We start from the raw sequence: 26713 nt of genomic DNA on the forward strand, positions 1-26713 counted from the left end.
TGGAAAAAGAGTTGAACATGCTAGTGGGTCCATATAAAGTTTAATTCCTTACCATCCACAGGGGAGCATCCTGACAACAAAGAAAGAAAGATTTTCATTTCAAAGTCAAAGAAGTGAGGGAAGCAGTCAGAAACCAGCTGTAGCAGGAGATTAAGCAGGTTTCATATCAAGCTTATCATAACAGATCAGACAAACACTATGACAGAGCAGCTCTCTCCATCCTCCCTTAAATCCTTAAGAAACGTAGAGACAATGAATGGCAGAAGGGTCAAGGCCAGTGCCAGTTGATATGAGGACAGGATCTGCAGGGGGTGAAAGAGAAAAGTGTTTGAGGTCAGCACTGCAAACACAGCGTTTCATCAAACTGAGAAGCAACTCCAAGTTTATCACTGCCTTTATGAAACACAGCAGTGTAGAGAGCAGATCACTGCACAAGAGGGCAGCAGGCAGCTGAGAAAGGAAAGGAGATCTTCCCTTTCCTTCTCTTCCTGACCCCGCCCAGCTCGTAAGAAATTAATCTACAAACCCTCAAATGTGGGGAAATACATTCCAAAAAGGGGACTTAGCAAAAAATGCTCCCATTTCTGTGTTCTCTTCCACAGGCACACTTCAAATGCCACCTACTTAATTTCTACTTCTCTTCTTTCCCTTTAATTAATAATAATAAGAGTAATAAATTTACTCTTTATTCATTTTACTCCTTCCTTCTACCCTCCATCTCTCCTTTAGGGAAATCACTTCAGTTATGCCTGACATTTACAAGTGTTGCATTAACACCAGATAGGACAAAGCATTGGCAAATCTTGCCACCTTCACTCAGAGGTACCATTTGGAGAAGCATCACCTAAAACCAAAGAACAAAAAAATTTACAGGATTGGTGCTATTCTTGGAAGATTTGCACTTCCCTTCAGCATGGAGAACTGGGCCCATTTCTAAATTTCTAACCCAGTACCTGCAGATGAACAACAGTTCCAAGCATTCCTTACGGACTTACTGCCTCTCCCCTTAGGTGTCCCACACATCCTGTAAGACAGGTGCTACACTCTAGTGCTCCACTATTTTACTTTTATCAATTCTTTGCCTTTCCTGTTTTTCACCCTGCAAAGAGCTGAACAAATACCAGGTAACACGTGGAATGCAGCAGGTACAGCTGGAGGTAATGGGAAAGGTGTACTACAAATTCCAAAACACCTGACCTGGCATTAAGAATTTATTTATGGCATTGAAGAACAAAATACCAGGAACCCACTGCCTCAAGCTCCTTTTCCACCTGTTGCACTGGGCAGGGTTGGCTTAAACCATTCCCACTTCTTCCCCCTACCAGTTGCCAACAGTTGCATTTTTCAGGGGGAAAGGGTTAGGAGGCAAATCATACTTGCTCTGACTCAAGACTCTCTGCCTTTTAAAACATGACCTCACAAAGTATAACTGTCCTGCATCAGAAGACTTCCCTTAAAAAGATGTACAAGGCAAACTCAGAAGCAGACTGGACTGGGAATTTTTCAGTGCAAGTTCTTCCAGTGGAGGATAACAATCTGCTGAAATTGAAACTTAACAACTTTCACTGCAACAGTCTGACAAAAGTTTAAGCAAGAACCATTTCTCAGGTCCAGGATGGAATTTCTGTTACAAACAAAAGCGTGTAAACAAGAGCAGAGCAGAGTGCAGGGTTTTGGGATAGGAAGTGGTTGCTGGAATTCAACTCCAAACCCTGCTCTGCTTGATTTGGCTTGTCCAATGGGACACACTCCACCAAGGTACCAGAGGAGGTGCCTACAGAGATGGCTATGGATCAGTCTCACTCTTAATTAATGCTGCTTCTTCTTTATTAAAACAGATTAAAGTTTTCAACATAATTTCAGAATGACATGGAGAGGAATAAAGGTCAAAATTAAAAAAGTGACACTTCTGTGAGGTGGGGAAATAGTATCTAGCTAGCTCTATCTGGTTCTCACATGATTTGTCTCAGTGTTTGAGACAATTCTCCAGCAAATTTCCCAGTCTGACACATATGCCTTTTTTAGGCTTTAAGAACAACTCAGTGGGCAGCAGAGCAATAAAGGTCAGATGAAGAGCAGCAGAGGTACACAGCAGTCAGTAAATTCCTCTGTGGAATGAAAGAAACCGTAGGTTGAAAAGTCACTGGGAGAACAAAGATGGACAGTAATATCATTTAAAACTTCTCCCTCCATGGAAGTTTCTGTATGAGTATTGATCCATCAATAACCCATTTCACAATCAAAAGCACCCAGGGTGCTTTCCCAGGCCCCACAGATCTCCTTATTTTCCATCAAGACAAAGCCCCAAGCCTATGAGTTTACTCCAGTGAAACTGCTCTGCAGAAACAGTCAGATATCAGCAGTCACATGGCTTTGGATAATTCATGCTCAGTTTTTCAGGTGAAGATCAATGATTCACGTCTTAAAAGGTATGACAAACATATTTTAAACTATGTTTAAGACACATATGTGCCCCCATACACTTGTAAAATGCTGTTTTCTAATTGTCATCATAAATATGATGAAAATTCCAGTTCTGTTGGTCTGTTTGAATGCTGCTTATTTATAAAAAGCTATTCTGACAGCTTCCAGCTGTAAATGGTGACCAACTAAAAACTGGCCATGTTAATGGCTTCTAACAATAACCTTAACAGGAGTCTGAGAGTGATTAGATCTCAGACCTTTGATACTCAAGATCATACTAGAAGTGGCCCACCTTTTATTATTATTTACAGTCTTGATTTGGTTTAGCTGCTTTACAACATGAACATGGAACCAGCTTCCCTGTTACTCTGTACTTCTCCCTTATTTTGCAGTGTGTGGGTTTCAATTCCTGTCTCGTCCTACAAGATTTAAACGGTGAGAATAGATCTTCAGTGAAAGGAGAAAAATGTGACCTCGAAGAGAACACAGGCTACACCTCGTAGCTGACACACAGCCACAGGCAGAGGCCAGAGGAGGAGGCACCAGAAGATGGGGCCTCACCACAGGTCCTGTGTCACCTCCTGGAGTTTCCTGAGAACCACGCACTGGCCCAGCCCCGGCAGAAATGGCTTCCTCTGCACAGCTCTCTGCACACTGCTCACAGCACTCAGTGTCCCTGAAAGCCAGGAGCAGATAATTTCAGTTTTCATAATTATCAATTTCCAAAGTACCAATTCACCTAATTTAAAAAACACTTCTATTTTAAAACATTAATCACAGGAAAAGCTTACAAACAGCAAAGCTCTTTTACAAGAAATCCTTCAGAGAATATGACTAACGCACCTGTACTTCTTAAATATAATAAAACATTGAGTCAAGGCCAGCTCATACCCTTACTCTGAATTTTTTTTCTTCTGTTGTTTTGTCCTTACAAACTTTCAATCATTTTCTGTATGGAAAAAAACATCAACTTAGTTTCTGAACACAAGTAAAAGTCCTTTCACTTCTACTTAGAATTCAGGATTTCTCACAAGTGCTGCAGTGCAAGAGGCCCCACACAATCCTTTTATCTACAGTAGCAAAGGAAATGCTTTTCACTTTCAGGGCACTGCATAGCAGGTCTGGAGTTTTCCCAAATACAACCATCTCGAACTTGCTGTTCGTTGGTTTGTTTTTTTCCCCATCTCTGCTTCTACTGATTTGCAGAGAATGTCCAGGCACACAGAGATTTAAAATGAATACTTAGATCTTTGTGTCCAAATTCTACATGTGGAAAACATAGGAACGTATTTCTACATAAGGAAATTACTACTAATTGTCCAATTAACATGGATATGGAGTTGGGTATTATTACAGAACATCAAGAATAAGAAACTCCATATACAGGACAAACTTCAGATAATATTAGTATTGGAATTGTCAAAGAGTAAATACAACTCCTTTTTTAACACTGGCTAAGCTACATGGCTACAGGACTGGTTGGTATTCCTCCTATCAGGTGTTTGGCAAACACACAAAAAAATATTATTATTTCTTTTCACTTATATAATTTCCAGTTTAGACATTAAATTAGGTGGCTTAAATAATTTGAGTTTCCCATAAATTAAATAATAAATCTTGAGGATAAAATGAGTGAGAAAATGAACATGTATACATCTGTAGAGTTATACATGAAGCTTCTGCTAATATTTCTGCTGAATATTTGTGCTTCCTGTTTAACATCAGAAATTTTTCTCCCACAGACCTTGATTTCACTCTGATTTTTCCTTGGGCATTTAAATGGAACCTTTTGACATTTTTCTTTAGCCACACACAGCTAAGAGTTCTGGAGGCAGTAATGATACTGCTCTATAGGATAGATTCTAAAATACACAGTGTCTCAGATATTATTGCCTCAGTTTTTCTTAACATAGAATCTAAATATACAGATTTTCATAGATACCAGACAAAGAATTGTAAAATTTTACATGGATCCAGAAACCAGCATTAGGGAAAAATCATTTAGCCACATGGCAATGCAGGAGTTCATTGGAATAAAGTAACAAAATTACTTTTGGAATGGAGACATGCTCTGGAAACGAGTGTGTTATTTCAGAACTACATGTCATCCTTCCTAATTTTATTAAGCAAAAGTGCATTATTTTATCACCAATTCCACTGGGGGGACAAAAATGAGCCAAAAGCAGGAGATAGATGTGCAAGGTAAGTGTTCCAAAGCTGTACATCAAAATGAAGAAATTAATCAATGCAAATCAGTTCTTGGTTTCTGTGAGATCAGGACCAACACTGGATTATTCAGAAGGAGGCACCAAGTTCCTGCAAAATGCAGCAGTGAAATTTCGCTCTCATTTACTCATGAAGATTAAAGCAGAGTCAGCAACTTCCTCAGCCACGGGGGAGGCAGTGTCATTACCAGAATGACAACATGGGAGCCTCTGAACCACAGCTCTGCTGAAGGTCACACTTTACCACTCTAGGTAATCCTACAAAAACCCATCAGGATTGTGCAGAAAGGAAGAAATTAATATACAGTCATCTAGGAGAACAGGAAGAATTAAGACTCTATAACCCAGCTAAAAAAACCAGGAGAGGGAAAACCCTGAATTACCACAAGCAAAGACCTATTATATAGCATAGGGGGAAACCCCTACTTTCTAACAATGAATCACATTTGTTAATAATGAAATTATAACCCATACCACAAGAGGTATTCTGTATCCTAACTTTTTTTTGTTGTTGTTAAAAAGATAGGAAATGGGGTCAGAATTGCTATTTTCTGTCATGCTGTAAGAGAAATCTGTCTCAATCACACAGGCTTTGCATTGTGAGATACTGGGAGATCAGTTTTGAAAGATAACATTTGCAACAATAAGTATTTAAAATTAAGCAAAATTTTAGATAGATGTTTAAGCCAAGGAACATAGAATCACAGAATGTTTTGGGTTGGAAGATCATCTAGTTTCAACCCCCTTGCCATGAACAGGGACATCTTCCACCAGACCAGGTTCTCAAAGGATTATAAATGTGGAAAAAACCAAACAAAAACCCAAAAATACTTCCCTTGTACTAGAGCAACCTTCATTACACACCACCCGTATGCATATGCACTTCCTAAACAACCTCCTGAAATGATAGCCATTGAATAGTGTGAGATAAGCCAGGATCTCTTATTTCACAGACAAATGCACTCAATTTTAAGTACTGAAAGATTCAAGCTGAGAAACTCCAGCTGAAACCTGATCCAAACTTCTACTATGTGCCATTTCTACATTTCCTCTAGTGCTTAATCAGCTAGAATTTCTCAACATAACTGGGCTCTTCCATGAATCTGGAAACATAGCCCAAGGCTAGGTTTAAAAAGAGGAAAGGCAGGGAACTCTTCCTAAATTTTTAAGCCTCCATCAGTGTTTTCTAAGGAGTGACATTCTTGGTTTGGGAGTAAATGCAAACAAACAATCAAACACAAACTTTTGTAGTGATTTTACCAACATGTCTCAGGAAAATCTGTACATCTCTTACTACTCTGTTTTCCACAGCAGCCGAGTTCTTTTCCACATAAATCCAAACCATGATTATTCCAATGTGACTTTTGACCACTTCTAGTCACTTCTTATGTTTTTGACAGAAAGCACAGTAACAATTTTGCTATTACACCTTCAAAAATGGAAGAGAAGTGTAGTAGGATGCAATAAAACTCAGTGGCTCAATTTAACACCTCTTAAATAAATAGGAAATGGATTCTTAGATTTTAAAAATCAGAGAATCCTCCTGTCATGCTTAGTGCTGGCATCCTAAGAAGTGGCATCTTCCCAAAAACTCCTTCCTTCTATCCATTAGATATTCTTCTTGCCTCTACTTCTTTGTTTTAGGAAACAGTTGATCAGTTAATTCAGCAGCAAATATTCTCATTTTCTTAAATTCGTAGTATTTTTAAGGTATTTTAATGCCTAATATTATCAGTTGATATAATCTCCCCTTTACAAAGGGTATATTGACTTGCCTCATCAGGGGAAGTCAATTTTCAGCCATAAAATGCTTGACTGACTAAGAATTCCAAAACAAAAAAATTCCCTTTCACCAGAAAGGGAAAAAAGATCACCAAAACCACATAGAATTCTATTAATAAGCTTCAATTTTCAGATGCTCATGCCAACAATGGCTTATTATTATACTCCATAACCAATTACTCCATCTTGACATGGTCAGAAAGAAACCATCAGCATTAAATCTCTTTAAAAGAGCAATATTCAAAATCTGATGGTAACTTGATGTCAAAACATGACAAAAATTAAATAAAACCCATGTAACATCAAAACAATCAAAATTTTAAAAAACCATTAAAATTTCCTTTGAATATGAAACGTTTCACAGTAATAATGTTTCATTTCCTTCTGCAAATATGAAGAGCTTTGTCTGGGCTACTTAAAAGCTGATCAAAGCCTCCTACTTTACATTGAAAGCTAATTACCAGAAAAGGCTTCTGGAAAGCAGGGATTAGGAACCAGTGACAAAAACCTGGTACTTTATTTCAGTTTCTGGCTCAAATCTTTACACCTCAATTCAGACACAAATGGCTTGTGTCAGATTGGCCAAAAAAAAGGAATGTTTTGCAGTAAAAAGCAATTATATAAATTTAGCATAAATATAAAAGCAGTTTTCTAGAATCAAAATAATAACAAAATTGCATGTTCACTTCTCTTTCGTAACCTAAATCTGAAAACAATATACTGAAAATTCCTTTTTTTTCATTGTTGTGATAATGCACAGTAGCAGATCCATGCACTGAGCACTTAAGGTGTAGGAAATCCTCTTGTTTACCTACAGGAAATCCTCAAATGTATAAGAGATTTATTTGTATTTGAGGAGACTGAGAGGACACCTCACTGAGGTCTTCAGCTTCCTCACGAAGGGCAGTGCAGGGGCAGGTGCTGATCCCTTCCCTCTACTGACCAGGGACAGGATTTGAAGAAATGGCATGAACTGAACCAGGGAGGGTTAGGCTGGATATCAGGAAAAGCTTTTTCCCCCAGAGGGTGCTTGGGCACTGGAACAGGGAAGGGGTCACAGCACCAAGCCTCATAGAGCTCAAGCAGTGTTTGGACAACACTCTCAGGTACATGGTGTTGTCATGAATAAAATCTCTCAAGAAATCCACCCCGGTTAAAATACTGTGCTTAATTATATACAGTTAATGTTCTTATCCCATTTGTAAACCTTGTACACCTTGTTTACTCCAATGGTTATTAGTAATTTTAATTACTTACCAGTTTCTGAAGTGTTTTAAAGGTTCTTATGAGACATTGTTCTATCCCGTTCCCTTACTTCCCTGCCGCTATGTAACAAAGCTGCTCCCATGGGAGCTGGGCCACACTAATAAAAGCTACTCATTAGAAAGGTATGCCACAGAACCTGCTCCCATGGAAGCTGTGCCACTCTAGAACAATGCAACTCCCATGAAGCTGCGCAACCAGATAATATGCAAATTAAGGCATGCAAGACACCAAAACAACGAGCTAACAGAGGAATAAAAGGACAAAGAAACATATTCTAGCAAGCTATGATGAAAGATCATCTCCCTGAATCACCTAAGCCTCCTTAGAAACCATCTTATTGTATCACCATGACCTAAAGAGGACTGGAAAGGACTGATCACCCTAGACAACAAGCCAGAACATCAGGCCTTTCATGAGGACAGAAGCCCCAGCTCTGCAGTGTGTGCTGCAAAGCTGAATTGTGCTTCCTCCTTGGAGCTGCCAGTGTGGGAACGGCCGTGGTGCAAGCAACTCCTCGGGTCCTCCACCTCAAGAGCTGAATCCTCATAAAGGCATCAAACAGGAGTCTTGTCTCCTGGCCAATTTCTTTCAGTTGGGGGCTCGTCCGGGATAGGCATGCCCACTGAGTGACCACTGCCTGTTGGACCTTCATGGGGAGATCGGCTATCACGGACCAAGGATTCAGCCTGGGACATCAACTCCAAGGAGCGTCAGTCAGAGACTGGTGAGTGACCAGCGGTGGGAGTAGGGAGACGAGTGAGTGTGAGAGTGAGTGAGACAGGGGCTGGCAGCTCAGACCCCTGGAGCAAGTGAGGACCCTCCACTACCGCGGTTCCAGACTCCCGCGAGGGGGCTGGCCGGGAACGAGGGGAAGCGATTGGATAAAGAGTTTGAGGTGTCTCCCTTGGGAAAACTCCAGGCGGCTGGAGGATATAATTTGGTGTGATGACCTGCAGACCCCAAGTAGGCCTGGGCACATAAGGACTGGGGCAGGTGTGAGTCACACGCAGGGGAGTGCTGGGAAGGGGAGCGCTACCCCGTTGGGACCGGACTCTCAGAAGGGGCTAGCAAGCCCGGATCGAGGGTGGGCAGGGGGCCAGGGAGAGCCCCATCAGACCCACTCCTCGAAACAGAACTAGGGGAACTATAGGCAGCTGGATTGAGGGGCTAGGCTTCAAGATCATCCAGGCTATAAAACCCTGCTAGGGTTGAGGAACTATAGGCAGCTGGATTAAAGGGCTAAGCCTCAAGATCATCCAGGCTATAGAACCCTGCTAGAGTAAGAACCGAGTTTGTGTTGAGTAGAGATTAATTTGCCTCTCTTTAATTATTTTGTTGGGGTAGAGGCACAAGGATTGGGAATTGTATAAGGAAGTAAAACCCCAGAAAAAGAGGAAAACACAAAAGAACATCCCTCTCGACAGTCCACTGGGGCAATTGTTAGACAAATGGGAGACATGTAATACCACAAAGGGCCTTGATAAAGTTAAAATGATTCATTATTGCACAGAAGTTTGGCCCAATCTAGAATTGCAAGCAGAGTGGCCGTGGTATGGGTTCAATGATCCCTGGGTTTGTTCCCAACTTAACCGCTATTTAAGGGGTCAAGGTATCCCTAATTTAGAACAAATATCCTATGCGGCTTGTTGGGAAAGAGATCTCACTAAAGAAGAGACTGTTAAGATGTGTAAACTTAAGAAGCAAGAACAAGAAAGAGGGGATAAAGAAGGAAAGGAGTCAGAGAAAGAAGTTCAGAGCAAATGGGATCCCCTAGACTATCTTCCTCCTACCCCAGTATACCCAGCAATGCCCCAGATCCCTTTCCTAGCCCCTCCTGCAATTCTACCTTCAAACCCCTCCCCAATTACTGAAATAAACACCTTGAGTCCTTCCCCAGCTTCTCCTTCCACTGAAACCCCATTCCCTCACTCCTTGAAAACTGCAACTTCTATTTTTCCAGCAGGGGTGGGCCTGCTACCACCTTCACCTAATACTGTAAGCCCACACCTTCCACCAGCCCTGGTTATCCCTTCACCATCTCCTGCCTCAAATGTAAACATCTGTGCCCAAAATCCAAAGCCCCTGCTTGTCACACCCTCAGCCCCCTCTTCAACCCCTCTACCAACTTCCTCAATTCCCTTCCCTGTGTCTCCAGCTATGGGCTCATCTTCCTCTCCTGCTCCTGCTACTCTCCCACTACCTCCTCCTAATTGAGAATTAAGTTTATCCACCTCCTCTTGAAGTTCTCCCTCTAGTATAAATCCGGCAGAGGGGTCATACTGCAATACCCGATCAAAAATCTCCAAGGTAGAAAAGATCTTTTCCCTTAGGGAAGTTCCTATTCAAGGCTTTGGGAATAAAATGGAGGCTTCATACCCCTCAGCTCCTCCAGAGTTCCGGAAGGGTAAAGCGGATGAACAAGACCTTAAAAAATGTAGTAACTAAATTAATCATAGAAACCCACCTAAGCTGGCTTAAGTGCTTACCGCTCACCCTTCTGAGAATTTGCACGAGACCACGAGCAGACGTAGGGGTGTCTCCCTATGAAATGATGTTTGGGCTGCCCTTCCTACTCACCCCATACAGCACAGCAGACTATCTAGAAGGAGACGCCTTAACCCGCACATATCTAAAAACTATCAACAAAACCTTAGAAAGTCTAAGGAAAAGAGGTATCTTCCCTAAACTTCTCCCCTTGATGTAGATGTTCATCAGATTAATCCCGGAGATTGCGTTTTAATAAAATCTCGGAACACCACCCCACTAACCCCTAAATTTGAGGGTCCATTCCAGGTACTGCTGACATCCCACACCGCTGTGAACACTCAAGAAAAAGGCTGGACACATATTACCTGAGTAAAAAGACCGGTATCCCCACCTGATGACAGACTGAGCTCAGATGAATCACCAAAGGTTCCCTCTCAGTGGATTGCCACCAGAGATCCAACCAACCTTAAAGTAACTCTCAAAAAACATCCCAAGGTGAACTGAAGAACTTACAGGCTCAAACATATCAGCAAGAGACTACGAGACTGTGGTAACTGAAGTTAAAATTGCTGTTAATAGAGTCCTACAATTGTTGTTACTGTTGCTAGTTGTTGCTATTGTAAGTTTATATACTATTATAAAATTAGCTTCTCACACCAAGCATTTCTTGACGGCTTGCAAAAATTACTGAAACGTGGGAATAATAAGAATGGATGCTGCCATCCCCACGAAAACACCTTGTCCAAGTGGCAAGACCGGGTGAGACTAAGGACGTGAGTGAGCCATGAAGCTTGCTGCAGGAAAACCAGCTCATACCAGACTCTTGGTAAACTTGGTGTTAAGCTTGCTTCTCGTCTAAGTGAGAGGGAAGGAAAATCCCTGCACAAAATGCTATCAACCCCTTTACAATGGGGAGAATCTGGGATCTTTAATGAGAGTCCATACAAATATAAATCCCACTTGCTTTGACTATTCCCAGTTGGACACATGCCAGGAAGATGGGAAAAGCTATTGGATCACAAAAAACACAGCCACATTTAGGCAACGCCTGCTCAGGGAATGTCCGGTTGGAGAAATTTGGTTTTGCTTTGAAAACAAAGGAATAAGAGACATAATTAAAGAGAAACGGTTAATGGTAAAGAAAAGAGGTGGATGAACCTTTAGGAAAGAATTTGTTTATAGACCTGATGGAAAAAATTAGTAGAGAGTTGAATTTAACCAATGGCTGGGTGTGTGGAAACACGCAGATGTCTGAGGTCTGGCCCTGGGAAAGGATTGGTTTAGGACCACTAGATATTCTAAGATGGAAATTAACAAAACCTAAATTCCAAACCAAGGGACTGAGAAGAGAACAGTGGGACTTAAAGGCAAAGATAACTGGAGAAGAGTGTATAAAAAGGACTGGAAAAGGATATACAACCTATGTGGGAAAAACGGCTTGCAGGAGGTACTTAATGATAAAAGATTCAGGTACAAAATGGGTCCCTCGAGAACCAAACAAGTACTGGTCAATTAGAAAAAAGGAAAAGGGGTGCATTTTCCATGAAGGATACCAACTATATGAATGTGCTGGAAAGAGGGTGAATCCCTTTTGGGGAATTAGGGAAATATCCAAATATTGGGAATACCCAATGGAACTAAAAGATGCATTTTGGACAGCTCCAGAACATCTGTTCTGGATCTGTGGAAATATGGCCTATACCCACCTCCCAGGGGACTGGGAGGGGAGTTGTACAGTAAGAATCATTAAGCCTTCTTTCTTACCAAAGGAATCTGGATCAAACTTAGGGATCCCACTTCATGATGATCTAAGAAAGGGAAGCTGAAAGAAAAGAAATATAATAGATATGGGGTGTTCCCAGGCATTGAAAGGTAAAATATGGACTCCTGAGGAAATAATTAAGACCTATGGGCCAGCCACTTGGGCCCATGATGGGTCCTGGGGGTATCACACTCCTATCTACATGTTAAACAGAATTATCCGACTCCAGGCAGTGCTGGAAATTGTGTCCAACAAAACAGCTCTAGCCCTAGATCACAAGAGCAAGCAATTGACTGAAACTAGAGCAGTAGTATACCAGATTTGACTAGCTGTAGACTACCTATTGACTAACGAAGGAGGAATTTGTGGGAAGTTTAACTCATCAGAGTGCTGCCTGGAGATTGATGATAAGAGTGAAGTCATCAGAAACATCTCTAGAGAAATAAGAAAAATCTCATATGTAGGCACCCAAGAGCGGACCCCCTTAATAAATTCCAGTTGGTGGAATGATTTTTGGTCTTTCAAAAAGGAGTGGTGGAAAAAAGTAGCCTTCATTGCAGCTAGTGCCTTTTTAAGTCTTCTATTTTTACCATGTCTCCTTCCCTGTGTAATTAGGACCATAACATCAACTGTGCAAGCCAGTCTCCAAATCCCAGAAATAGCTGGCCAGAAACAAACTAAAATCATGATGTTAGAAACCTAAGAGTCCGACCATAAAACAGCCCAAGAAATGTACGAACAATACCAAAAGCTAAGAGAATTATGCCCCCAAGAACCATAAACCGTCAATTGATGCAGGTTTGAAAAACCTAATCAAATAAACAGAGCGGGGAATTGTCACGAATAAAATCTCTCAAGAAATCCACCCCGGTTAAAATACTGTGTTTAGTTATGTACAGTTAATGTTCTTATCCCATTTGTAAACCTTGTACACCTTGTTTACTCCAATGGTTATTAGTAATGTTAATTACTTACCAGTTTCTGAAGTGTTTTAAAGGTTCTTATGAGACATTGTTCTATTCCTTTCCCTTACTTCCCTGCCGCTATGTAACAAAGCTGCTCCCATGGGGGCTGGGCCACACTAATAAAAGCTACTCATTAGAAAGGTATGCCACAGAACCTACTCCCATGGAAGCTGTGCCACTCTAGAACAATGCAACTCCCATGAAGCTGTGCAACCAGATAATATGCAAATTAAGACATGCAAGACACCAAAACAACGAGCTAACAGAGGAATAAAAGGACAAAGAAACATATTCTAGCAAGCTATGATGAAGGATCATCTCCCTGAATCACCTAAGCCTCCTTAGAAACCATCTTCTTGTATCACCATGACCTAAGGAGGACTGGAAAGGACTGATCACCCTAGACAACGAGCCAGAACATCAGGCCCCCTGGCTACTCTCATGAGGATGGAAGCCCCAGCTCTGCAGTGTGTGCTGCAAAATTGAATTGTGTCTCCTCCTTGGAGCTGCCAGTGTGGGAACGGCTGTGGTGCAAGCAACTCCTCGGGTCCTCCACCTCAAGAGCTGAATCCTCATAAAGGCATCAAACAGGAGTCTTGTCTCCTGGCCAATTTCTTTCAGTGTAACTCTTGGGAATGTCTTGTGCAGGGCCACAAGTTAGAATTGATTCTGATGGGTCCATTGCAACTGAGGATATTCTGTGATGTTCAGGGGTTACATAGTGCATTCAGATTGAAATCCTTCACTTCTCCCTTGTCCACAGATGGAAGGGGAATTTATGTTACCTGTTTTCATATGTGGTTTTTTTGGTCCATCCCATCCTCTTCTCCCACCTTCCAGAAAGCAACATCTTAGCATTTGGATGCAAATGTCACTCCATGGCCAGCAGCATAATTAGGTGATTACAGTAGAATAAACCACAGTCATTTCCATACTTGGTTCCAAAACTGGTGTTTAACTGGTGTTAGAAAGGGAACTTCTCACTGATCACACATTTGCTGGTCCCCACTCCACCTCCTGGAAGCCAGCCTCTCTCATGTGCTGTACTTCTGATATGCCAAATCCAAAAGCTGCTTTCCTTCAAAATTTTGAAATCAAATAGGCACAAAATGACACATCCAGGGACTTCCTGGCTCCTGTTCAAACCCTTTATATCCCTCAAATTTTTAAAATGGGATCTGGACAGCACAGGGGGACCAAATGCTTACTCTCTCATGCATTTCGTTATGGAATATATGACTGAAGTTGCTGTGACACACTTGCCACCAATAAATCACTGTCAATCTTTCCTTCAGAGAGATATGGAAAATGAAAAGTACAGTAATTTGAATAACGGTGGGAAGACCAATGCCCCAGCAAATTCCTCCATTGCTTTTGCTTCCATTGCCAAATTTGTCATGAAGAAAGTCCAGAGACCGAGTGAGAACCCAGCACTAAAATTTCAACCTCGCTTTCCACAGTAGGTTCTACTAACCTTCAGATCTGACTATTGAAGCAGCAAATCATTCACTACACAGTGTAATTGTGTAACTTAAACTTGTACTCTGTGGTTTAATAGACTTCTCCTATTCTATTAAGGTTGAAGAAACCAAAGAGGAGTATAAACTCTAATCAGATCACTGTGGTCCCTTATGAAACCTCTAACTACATGATCAAAGTTTCTATTTCCTGCACTTTTTAATATTAATGAGTAAAAGTAAATGGCAATAGCTATGATGAGGTCACAGACCAAAAGGTTTTATAGTATTTGGATCTTCAGCCCACTTTTCTCAGAGTACTTTCCATTGCTTCAGAAGAGCAAGTGTGAAAATCAGTCACATTCTTTCTACTACTGTGCTCTTCAGTCTTGCCTTGCAGTAAGCTGCCTCCAGAGCTGCAGAAATGCAAAAGCATCTTTCCCAAACGCCAGGAAACCTTGATGTGCAAGACTTTACACCTTAATCCTGCTGACCACAAGTCTTCTAAGAATGATTATTACCCATAATTGCTCAGTGGTGTGTTCCGTGTAACATGACAGCAGCTTCTGTCCTGCATTTGTACAGTGAACAGACAGGATTTGGATTTGACTGGTCATGGCTGGGCATGATTATAATGTGAATAACAGTAACGGTGCATGCTTTTAGACAGAAAATATGTTCTAGGCCTGAAGTGTTTCGCACCTTTTGCAATTCTGCCACCTAAGAAGTCTCCACTGGTTTGGAATTTAATAGTCTGTTTCTTAACTGGCTGAGTGCTGCAGAAACTTACGATCCCCATTCCAACACAACCTTGGAAAAATTTGCTTTTACCAAAATTCATGGATTTTCCAGAGCCTTTCATGACGCCCTTTAGGCACCAAAGGGAAGAACCACACTGCAATGTCTGATTTCTCCGCTGAGGCTGAGAGCTGGGTGGGAGCTGACACTGGTGCTACCCCAATCGTCCAGATCAGAGGCGAGTTAGAACACCCAATCTCCTCTGCAGCCCACGCAAGTGCATTTCCTTTCTGAGAAAAGCAAGCTGCAGGAGGGAGGGTGACGCACACGCGGGGCTCGCTCGGCTATGGGGTCATGACGTGGCTGGGGCTGACATGCAGCTCTAGGGGCAGGCACTACTAAAATCACCGCAGGATTTGAATTATGAAATATTCTCTTACCATACTGCATGAATTTCATTGTCTCACGCATATTACTGAGCAGGGTATAAATTTAGCTCTGATCCCGGTGCTGATGTTCTTGTGCCAAATCAACTGAACATAATTTTTCTATACCTAAAACATTTGTGTTGAGCGTTTTTGAATGAACTAGAGATACTGAATGGCTGTGCCTAATAGGAACAGATGAAAGCTCCTTAAAACTGTCATTTTAGTAGTAACAAAGCATTAGAGACACTTGAGAAATTCAGCCTGTCTACTACAACATTTGCATTAGGACCAAAGATGGTTCCCCGCCATCTATCTTAAAATTTTCAACATGAGTAAAAGGGAAAGAACCAGGAACACCACTTAGCTCTGAATCCCACTGACACAGAGGATTTTCCTAGCAAAAGGTATTTTTTTCCAGCTTTACATTCAAATTCACGTCATGCCAGCTCACCAGTACGGAAATTTGCCCTTGTAATCATCACAATAAATTTGCATTTGTATTGATTATATCTGTGGGGACTCAAAAAGAAAAAAAAAAACGGCAACTTCTAATTGTTTTTGGTGAAGAAGGGAAAGGGTTGTAGTCCCCTCATTTCCAAAGAAGAGCAGAGCTTCCCAGAGCTCAAGCAAGGCCAACAAACACAATCAAATTTCCATTGTTTCGTTCAGCAAACAAGTAGGACAGTAAAGAAAAGCTAGAAAAGAGGCAATTCTTGTGGACAGAGTTCCACCTAATTTTTAGTGTCACTGCACAGGTAGATAGGAAGACTCATCATCTCTTCCAGTACCAGGACCAAAAGGTAAAACCATCAAATAAAGCTAGCAGGATCCAGGATCTAAATATGCCAAGGCACAGTAGGCTGATGTGTGGAACCTGCCAAACATTTGTTCTGTGGGTCCTAAGAGTGGTTCAAGGAAGTACAGGAATATCACAGTGGCCTTGGGCACAATGGTGGTAAAAACAAAGCAGTGTGGGCAAGCCCCTGTTGTTCCTCAGTAAATTCCACACAGCCAGTCTGAAGCAAGCAGGAAAAGTGAGCAAAGGGAGAATGGAATCAGGAAAGGGAACTTTGAGAGAACGGGAACGATGTCATAACAATGCCTGAGCACAACTGGGAGCTGGCCAGCACTGAGGGGGTCCCTCAACACATTTTGTCCCTAGCTAGTGACAAATCTAGGCCATCTGCTTAGCACGTGCACTATCACAGCATACAGCAAGGAAAGATACAGTTCTTTGTTTGTGGGCTGTTCACATCCTGTATGGTTGTAACTTGACACTGGCCTTTTGACCCAGAAGGGCAATTTCAACTTGCATTTTGTCACACATTTCTTAAATCCAGACCCTGAGAACAGTTTGGCAACAACTTGGCTTGTCAGTGTATGCACCAGCCTCTTTTCCACTGCAAAACAATAATACTGAAAAGCAGAAATCTTTTGCCTTTGGGCTTTCTCTTCACTTCTCATTCCAAAATGAAAACAATCATTGCTCTAATTTGAGCTACTCAGAGTAATTAACGGACCTCAGTTTCTTTCCAGACACAACAAAGCACTTTCTCCTATTAAGCTGACCAGGATGCTCTGATGTGTCTTCCTCCTTTCAGGACACCTCCATTTTGCTTTCCCTCACGGATTTGTGCCTCACCAGCAGTGCATTTGTATTGGTCTCTACAGTTCTGCACCTAAGGAGAAGTGTGAACCAAAACTAGTAGAGGTTAACACTTGTATTATTTTGTGGGTATACCAAGAATACTTTTAGCAGGTTTGGTGCACATTCTACTAAGATGAAGTTGGCAACAAAAGTTTTGGCAACACTTCACTGTGGAGACAGCCTCAAAAAGTACATTTGGATGTAAAAGGAAAACATGAGTAAACAGGATTAATCATCCTTGTAAATATATGCTGAACCTCCTGAAGACAGCTTATTCCTAAACAAAAAGAAGTCATTCAAGTTCACCCAGAAGTCTTGCAACAATTGAACTATTTCTTCTGTAAACACAGCACACCATCTTAATGTGCATGCCATCCAGCCCTAAACCTTACCCTTTATTGATCAACCTTCCCAACTGCATTCAGCCATAACTCTTGCAGTAATTGATCTTCTCATTCAGACTTAGAATCATCTCAAATTTTAACAGAAAACAAAAAACAACTCCGAAGTTCATAACCTTTGTAAAATTACTTCCTGAAAAGTAATTTTAAAGTAGACTATAGTGACAGGAAACATCAGGGCCCCCCATACCTTAACTAAATCCACACCTGTTCAACAATTACAGGCAAGGTTTTTAGAAAGATGGAACTTGTGTGTCACACAGCTCCTATGCAGAGATTCAAATTCCTTTCCCCAAGGCTTATTTATAACTAGAACATTTTTTATTTTTAAAGTATTCCCTCTTAATACTGGTCCTTTCAATGGAAGATTACATCAAACATTGGTTTTGTGAAGAGATTCCCAATTGTTAATTATTTCCAGGTCATTTTAGTCAAGCCTCCAAAACCAAAACTCCTTCTTAAAAGAAAATCCCCACTGACATCCTTGCAGGAAAAATTCACTCTTAACAATTACTCACTTTGAGGCTGGATTTTTTTAGCACTTTCTCCTGAAACAGTGTCCCTGATCAGGGACAATATGCAACTAGCTAAATCCATTATTCACTCCTGCATTTAAATACTAATACATTAGGGAATCCATTGCATTTATCTGGAAACTATTCTGCTTGTGACATCTATCAAAAAGATGAGAAAGACCGAGAAAAGGCTGAAAAAGTGGTAAATGTCTCCTTTTGATGGCTTAAAATCAAATGAAAAACAACTGTCACTCAATCCTTTATTCAAATCTTCAACATATTTCCACAAGTCTCCCTACTGAGCAGAATATGAATGTTAGAGGTTTGTTTTAGATTATTGCTTAGAATTATGAGATCTGCAAGCAGAACCTTTGTTCCCCCAAAATTCTCTGAAACACAGCTAGAAAGTGTTAAATCAACAGACCATGATCAAAAATGGGCTATCATTTTCATCATTTCAGTGTTGAACTCCGCTGTGGTTCCTGTAACTCTACTGACAGTAATGCTGTACTGTAACAGGAGTATGAAAAAAACCTGCACATGAACTGAAGTATGAACCAAGACATTCACTTCTGCTGAATACTGCTTTGTTCTGGGGATGGAGAAAGGAGGCAAGCACCTTGATCAACAAGATCATTGAGGCCAAATGCCTCAATGAAACTACAACCTGCCCCCAAAATTCACCAGTCAGCAGGTTTGCAAGGGCAGAAACAAAAAAAAAAAATGAAAAAAAAAAAATTGCAAGATTTCAGATTAGAAGGACAAGTTAGTCTAAACTGAGAGGAGTCAGATCCTATGTAAAAACTTTTCCAGACTTTGAAGTTGTATAGATTAGGGGTTTAGTCAGTGTGTGTCATTTACTTTTAGCCACTTTCTAAAAGAGAAAATCAGCCCTTATTCTTTAAATTAGGCACAAGTACTACCAAAAGTATAAACAATCCACTAAAATAAAAAGCTTCTCCCTTTCCAAATCCATGACCCACAAATATTGTTTCCCTTGGAAATATGTGGTTTACAGCTAATTAATCTTCCTTGAAAATTTAGGCAAGGCTTTTAAAGTGTTTCTTCAAGCATTTCAGGCAGGGTGCAATTTCTTATATCTTACATTTTCTTATATATTATTTTATCATAACAATATTGAATTTTGAGATAAAATGATATATAAATCAACTAACCTTTCATAATAGTGCATTAAAAGCAAATAAAAACCCCTTGTATGACATGGTCACTGGTACCTGGCCCCAATACTTTGTACAGACAGGATTTTTCCAGTTCAGCATTTCTAGCACTATTTTATCCCCTGTGATTCCAGGGCAATTTAAAAGAGTAACTTAATTTCCTGCTAAAATGCAATCAACTCTGGTGAAGTGAAGATGGGAGGATTAAATCAATGAATGAAACCCCAAGTAATTCCTTGCCCAGTAATAAATATGAGCAAAGACTGAGCATGATAACTGAAATCTGACCAGCACAGCAAGTTGTGTATTAACATTAACTGAGGGTTTGCTGTTTCTCACCTCATCAATACATTCCAAGCCATCTCTTCCTCACCTGGTACATCCAATAAAAATGGCCAAAACAAGATCCGTTGTTTTCTCCTGTTGGACCACAATCCTGCAGCACAATATTAATCAGAAATGAATCACTCGAATTCCTGTGCACAATTTATTAAATGCTGCATATTAAGATGCAATCCTGCTGCCTGGATGTGCAAGCCTCTTTGGTCTTTGAAAAGAATGAACAGATAAAGAGCTGATTCCAATTCCAATTACATCTGGACTACAACCAGAGTTGCAATTTTGTACATGGTTTTGTACAGACCTGGCTGCAAACTTACTGAAAAGTTCTGACAGAATGGTCAGGCTTTCTTTTTTTTCTAAGTTCTCCAAGACCTGAAAAAGAAAACAGGAGGAAACTGGAAAAAAGTTGACAACCCAGTGCTCAGCAGCTGACCTCATTACAAATTAATTACCAAGAATAAATACAAGATACAAATAGAAAGTGCCAGAAAAAGTTTGAAACTGCACAAATCTTACAATATTGCAAGCTCCAGTAGCTACTAAGACTTGCTTATGACCATAGACATTAAATGCTTGTTTCAAAACCAGGAAATTAAGATGTTCTCTAGAGCTGGGATTGCACTGCTAATTAGCACTGAGTTAATGATTAAGGGACAGACACACACTAATAAAAAGAATTACAGTAATGGTTGTATTTAATCTAAGCCAAAATGTATTCTAACCAACTTCCAGTAGATCCACATCCTCTCTGACTGCAGGATCAGCACATGTAATGTAGGTTTCCAGAATGCAATGGTGGGTGAAAACAGTTACCCACCCAGTTCTGCACATCTGAAATGCTGTAGAATTTCAAACAACAGCAGTGTACAAAACAGAATTTACTCCACACAGCTTCAGCAGCTGAATTCACTGATCAGAAGTGTGTTTCACAAAATGTCAGAACCTGCTGGGCAGGATGGGGAGTATATGGCTCAAATGAGTGAACTACACTCAAAATGAAGGAAACCATGAATTTTAAACACCTTACATCCCAAAGAAATCAGCCAACAGACACATGAAGCAAAAAAGAAAAACAATTTAATAATACTGGCTATGCCAGAGTTCAGTGTCAAATGACTGCCTACTGTCAACTTCAGTGCTGTGATACAGAAGATGCAGTGGGCTAGGTATCAGCAATAAAATCTGTAAACATTTTACAGTGGTGCATTTTCATTCTAAGCTGCAGAAAAGTGAAAGTTGCACACAAAGAGAGAAGAGTAGCTTTAAGACAAACGGCAATAGAAGGAATAGTTTATCTTCCCCAGACAAGGAATTCTGCTGGATTTTTTCCATAAATGTTTCAAATTTGATGCTATAAAGACTGAGTTAGGCACCTAAGCTTACAAATGCCTTTGCAGAAGATGACAGGTAAGAAAACCACCTTCAGACAGGAAGCCAACTTTCTTCCTGTTGTTTAATCAACAATTACTAAGATTCTAAGGCTTCTTTCTTCTTCACTAAAGGAATGATTAAATTATACACCTTTAGGACATTTTGTATGGCAGGAGTACATTCTGTGGCCTATTCTATGGGGGAGTAGGACAGAGCAAGGAAAAAGTGTTTCATGCAGGAAGCACAAAGAGAGGCTGCCAAAAGTTGAGTGTGGGCTTCTCTTACAGCCGTGAATGTAGGTAAAATCCCTCCTGCTTGATAAAAATTCCAAAGTGTCATCAGGGGAGGAAAAACAAAAGTAATGATTCTTGCCATACAGGTAGAACATATGAAAAAATGTGTAATAAAACCTCTTCTTTGTGACGCCCCCATATTTTTCCCCCCTCAGAAAGAAGAGTATAAATACACTAAACAGCTTAATGACAACTTATCAGCTCTCACCATCCATTCCAACTCCAATATTGGCACCCAGATAACACGGACATGATGTGCAAAGTCCTCACCTTCGGCTGTATTGCAGCAGTAATTCTCATGACTGCAGCTTATGGAGCACCTCTTGAGCTATCACCTGCTCAAAAAGAGCAACGTCTTAAAGCTTCAATAATTGATTTAGAATTCCTGAAAGACATCGACAATGTAAGTGGTGATTTTCTTCTACCTGAAGATACATTTGTATAGTTTTTTCTATGCAATTTTTTCAGAAAAATTAACTTTCCCCCCCACCACTTCTCTACAGAATTTCCTTGACTTTTACACACCGAATGACAAACGGGTGAGTTTGAATTTTTCTGTTCAATTTTAATTTAATATAGGGAGTGCAATTTCTTAAAGAAACTTCTGCTTTTGCTTTTTATTCTCAAGCATTAAAAGGCTGACATGCAATATTATTTCAGTGCTTCTGTGCAATAAGTAATACAAAATGAATACTTCATATTCATCCTGGTTAAAAGATGCTTGAATTCACAGGAAAAAAGTGGTTCATGAACAACTTAAAGATGGTATAAGATTTGCAGGAGGCAATACTATTAATTCTATCACAGGAACAATTCTGAGAATGAAACCAGACTTAGAAATAGATTAAAGCGGTATCCACATGAAATCACCCACATCTAACCTAAACTAGAGGCAGAGCCACTGGTTGATTCTGTTTAAGATGTTGTAAGTTTTCTGTATCTCATCAATGATGAAATTCAGTTATGCTCTACTTAATTCTCTCAATGAATAAAACTTAACCAAGCCCTTCTGGATACATAAGCTGTAAATCATATTGTGTGGCACTGAGTTAATACCTGAATTCCCACAAGAATACCATCATTGTGGTCACCTCTCTCTGAAACACAGCACATCAGTGTGCAGTGTTCCAAACACAGCTCTACTGCAGACAGGCTGCTGATTTGTACTACGTTTCATTCAGCATGCAAACAGCACAGTAAACAAGAGCATGAATTATTTAGTACTGGGAAGTAGCTAAAAGCTTTACATGAGTTATCTGTTAGCTGCTTTGAACCTCTGCTAAGTTTCTAATTCAGAAGACTTCTCACTTAACAACACTTTTGTTTCAGTGCAGATTTTAAGTCAGATTCTGCAACCACTTCCTTATCTGTGTCCCTTTTCTCATGTGCTGGCAGCATTAAGACCTGGCTATCTCAGAGCTCTAGGGCTTAAACGCAAATGTTTGGGGCTGATCAGTAACATATTTGTGAGTGCCTAAAATAGCTTGCAGAAATGGTACATAGTTATTTACCCTGTTCAAAAGCCAGTTCTGATGCAGACATTAGATAGAGTAACGCAAGTGCACCAACTGAAGATGCCTCTAGGAGAGGCCACCTGTTTGCTAACCCACAATTTTCAGATGGCAACCAGGAGTAAGGCTCAGCTCAGGAATAAATATTGCAGCTTTCTGTCCCCAAGAGATACTGCAACACTTCAAGCATCTTGTACAGGTTACTCACTTTTCAAAATTAAGAATTAAGGCCACATGTAACATCCCCCAATACAACTTTGAGGGCAACAAATGAACTGTAATACACTGCAGAAAACAAACAGCTCCGTTCCTGAGATGAGGGTAAAAATAACAGGGAATTTGAAAACAGGAACAAGGAAAACAAGTCACACACATAACAATTTTGTTGACTGTTCTAGGAGTGCAACCACACAACTCTAGCATGTTTCCTGAAAGAACTGAAGGTCCTGAAACAAGATGTGGAAGAGAAGGAAAAGGAATATGTTAAAAGTATCGAAAAGAATCTCGAGGATCTTGAGGTACTCAATCTTTTACAAGTGTTACCAAAATAAGGGAAATAAAAAGAACCAAGTGTTTCACCATTAGTGAAAAACCATGCCAGGATCAGCGTGTTCATGCACCAAGATCTCTGTTATCAACTCATGAAAACACAGGGTTTTGTACAAAAATTTGCCAAGATTAACTCTGTGAAAATATCTATTTGCATGGTAATGTGCAATAAAACAGATTTGAGCCCTACTGGTTATATAAGCCAACATTTAACAAAATATGACATTTTCTTTGCTGAATCATACAAAGCATCTTATGATGACAAAAAGCTTGCTTTTAGGAGCATAACACTAATTTACATAGCAATGGCTTTGGAAACTGTGCCATAAGCTTATGGCTGGAGGGCCCAGGGATGCATATAGCACACCCTGACATACTACTAAAATAAAGTCCATAGCCTAGAGATCCTTGTAGCATTTTAGGAGTACTCTCCAGGCTACCAATATTAAGGGCTGGTTTTTGTTAAAGGAAAATCTTTACAGAAGTTGATGTATCATTGTTAAAACCAGCTAGCAAGAAGGTTTACACCAATCACTAAAATCCTCTGTATTGCAGGATCCTGATTTCTCAAACCCGATGTGCAAGAAGTGTGAATCCAATGAGAAGAAAAAGTTTCCTGAATTCCACCAAGAAATGACCAACTTCCTGCAATCCATGCTGACAGAAATTGTATAACCATTTTTATTTTTACTGCTGCATTATTTATTGAAATATTTAATTCTGAATAATTTATATATTTTTGCCATGTGGCATACTACTAGCTTGTTGTCCATTTTGAGACCACTGAATGTTCTTAATGTGGGTGGTGAGAGAGTCTAAGATCACACTTGATCCTTTCTGTAAGCCCTAGGGGCTCAACGTTCTTTGGAAAACTCGTTCATTGTCACTTTGTCAACAACCTGAGAAAACTATTTATTGAAAAAGCTACTGAAAGTTATTTGTAGACTATATTTAATAAATGTCATGGACATGTAAAAATCACATCTAGAGTCTTCTTTGTTGTGACACTGTCCTTTTTATGGGTGACTTAATACTCAATTTTTTAAAAAACACACAAAAAGCCCCAATGAAGTACTCAGCACCGTGCAAGTGTGCAGGTACTGGACTCAAAGGAAGACACCTGCAGATAACCTTTTATAAGCAATATAAAATGCCAGTTTACACTGGCACACATCACAAGGTATAGAGCACCAAATTGCTTCCCCTCAGAAAACAAACTCCTTTTTCCCTGAGCTGTACCTACTTTGCTACACAAGCTTCCTGCAGGACACATTTTTCTCATTGGTGTAAGCAAAATATGCAGTTCTCGAAATTCTTCAGAGACAGGGAAGCATCAGTAATACACCTGAAATAACAACAGTGCAGGTAACTGAGGTCCCGGAACAACAAAACTGACATGAAATTGAGGATTAAGATATAAATCCATGTGAATAGACTGCATTGTCAGAAGCCTTTCTGTGAAACCTCAGAAATGTCCTTACTCCCAGCAGCAGATGAACTCGGTAGTGACAAAGAAACAGTGAAAGAGCATTTTTCATGGCACAAAAGGCCCAGGACAATACTAAGGCAGTCTATAACTGATGAAAGTGAGCCTACTACAACAGCTATCGTTTAGACTTTGACGTGCTTTCCTGGTGGGTGTGGTATGGAGTACTTCACCTTACACTTAAAACCAGACTAACAATGGAAAACCCAGCAGTTTCCTTACATGCTGCAAAGAGAAAACAGGCGTTAATGACAGCTTTCTGCCAAAACTGGGAAAATACTTACAGCACTGCAGACTGTTTCTCTACTCCTCTTCCCACGGTGAAGGAGTGCTCTGCCCCCACCCACAAGGACTCAGGAAAGTAAATACTGTCAGTCACCTCAGCCACAAACAGCTAAGCTCCACCCTCTCCTCAAATCCGATCACAGTAATAACAAAAACACTTGAACACAGTAGGACACACAAGACGAGAAAACAGGCAAGAAAGTTCAGTGTAAGAATTCCTTCTACCTTGTCAATCTTTGTAGAAAAATCCTTCTCTTTACAGAGATTCCTTCTTACTCCAAAAACTCTTAAATGCAGCATGCAGAAAGAAACAGCATCACACACAACACGTGGCTTTGCAAACCTCTTCCAGTATCAGCTCAGACATTCGTCTGCAGTGCTGCCCCAGCTCTCAGCAACCAGAGAGAGGGCAAAGGAGCAGCTTTCATTAAATAAAATTCTCTCAGTGAGTGAGGCTTCCTTTATCATTTCCTTAAGCACAGGAGCCCTCAACTTTGGCAGTTGGATAAAACCTACCCTGGAGTCAGCCCGTGCAGCTGGACATCCCACGTGGAATAACCAAGACATTTCCCAAGTCCCTAAACAAGAAGCATTAGGTAAGGCAGGAGCAGTAAAATAGTTCAGAAAGCAGGAAAAGATGGTAAAGAGATACTCACCCAATTCATAAGGAAAGGTTGGAGCTCAGTAACAACGTCACAAACACAAGCAATGTGAAATTACACACACTTTTTTTGGCATTTGCTCTGTACAAACTGCTTTGGAGTTGGGCTATTCTGAGACAGCTGCAGGTTTACACTCAAGGAAAGGACTTTGCCTGTTCTGGCTCTAGTTTTGGGGATCACATCACTTTTGCACTTTTGCACAGTAGCCATGATCTGCTGTGGATTTTCAAAACATATTCAGGCTGCCTTGTTCCCCATGTAGCACCTCCAGCAAGAAGTTCAAGACATTTTTTCACAGCAATACTTGTATAAAGACTGCTGACACAAATAGCTAGTTGAGGTGTGAGGAAGGTGCTTGTGCTACACACAGTTATATCTGTCAAATCTACATCTAATTATAGATAGGTCCAATTTCTTAAACATCATCTGCAGGATCAGCTTCTGTATTTTTCCAAGCTTTAAAAGACATCTTTAAAGGATGTTGTTAAAAGCATCCAAAAAATGCATAACAAGGTGAACTTTACTAGACATACCTTCTCCCTTTAAGTTGGAAAAAAACCCACAGAACCCCTTAAAATAATTATAAAATTTGATTTCCTGAGCTGCCTTCTCCTGCTTGATTGCACAGCTCTAGTATAAAATGAAGATGTATGGCATGTGCCATGACATGAATATGACATGGTATGTGGCATGTGACATTTATGTGACAGGCATCTGACATTTGTACATATGAAGTCTGAGACGTGGTATGACACGATACAATGCATGACAACATTATTCAGTGGATTAGTCCTGCCTCAAGCAGAGGCAAAACCACATCTGTGGGATTGTTTTTGCCCCAAAACCCAGAGGCAGATGGGGTGGCCAATGCAGAGATGGGGAAACACAATTTGTACCTGAATAGGATTTGATTTCTGGGTGAGAGCAGTCTGTAATGC

The 26713-nt window shown here is 40.4% G+C and overlaps 2 protein-coding genes across 2 annotated transcripts; one reads left to right on the plus strand and one right to left on the minus strand.

Annotated features, from left to right (window-relative positions):
- Window positions 1–1809: 1809 nt before the first annotated feature.
- On the minus strand, window positions 1810–24687 carry LOC147653289 (uncharacterized). The gene is made up of 7 exons (XM_086890630.1): window positions 24586–24687; window positions 21553–21667; window positions 19936–19990; window positions 19616–19712; window positions 2986–3100; window positions 2717–2843; window positions 1810–2108 (listed from the first exon to the last, which is right to left on the minus strand). Exons 2-6 carry the CDS (start codon window positions 21580–21582, stop codon window positions 2757–2759), a joined length of 384 nt encoding a protein of 127 aa, XP_086746756.1. The 5' UTR covers window positions 21583–21667; window positions 24586–24687; the 3' UTR covers window positions 1810–2108; window positions 2717–2756.
- Window positions 21438–24320, plus strand: LOC147653290 (uncharacterized). Its single transcript, XM_086890629.1, has 4 exons — window positions 21438–21685; window positions 21786–21821; window positions 23192–23311; window positions 23898–24320. Exons 1-4 carry the CDS (start codon window positions 21533–21535, stop codon window positions 24015–24017), a joined length of 429 nt encoding a protein of 142 aa, XP_086746755.1. The 5' UTR covers window positions 21438–21532; the 3' UTR covers window positions 24018–24320.
- Window positions 24688–26713: the final 2026 nt, after the last annotated feature.

Source organism: Cyanistes caeruleus, chromosome 5 (assembly GCF_971803275.1).
Source record: "Cyanistes caeruleus chromosome 5, bCyaCae1.hap1.1, whole genome shotgun sequence".
Lineage (NCBI taxonomy): Eukaryota > Metazoa > Chordata > Aves > Passeriformes > Paridae > Cyanistes > Cyanistes caeruleus.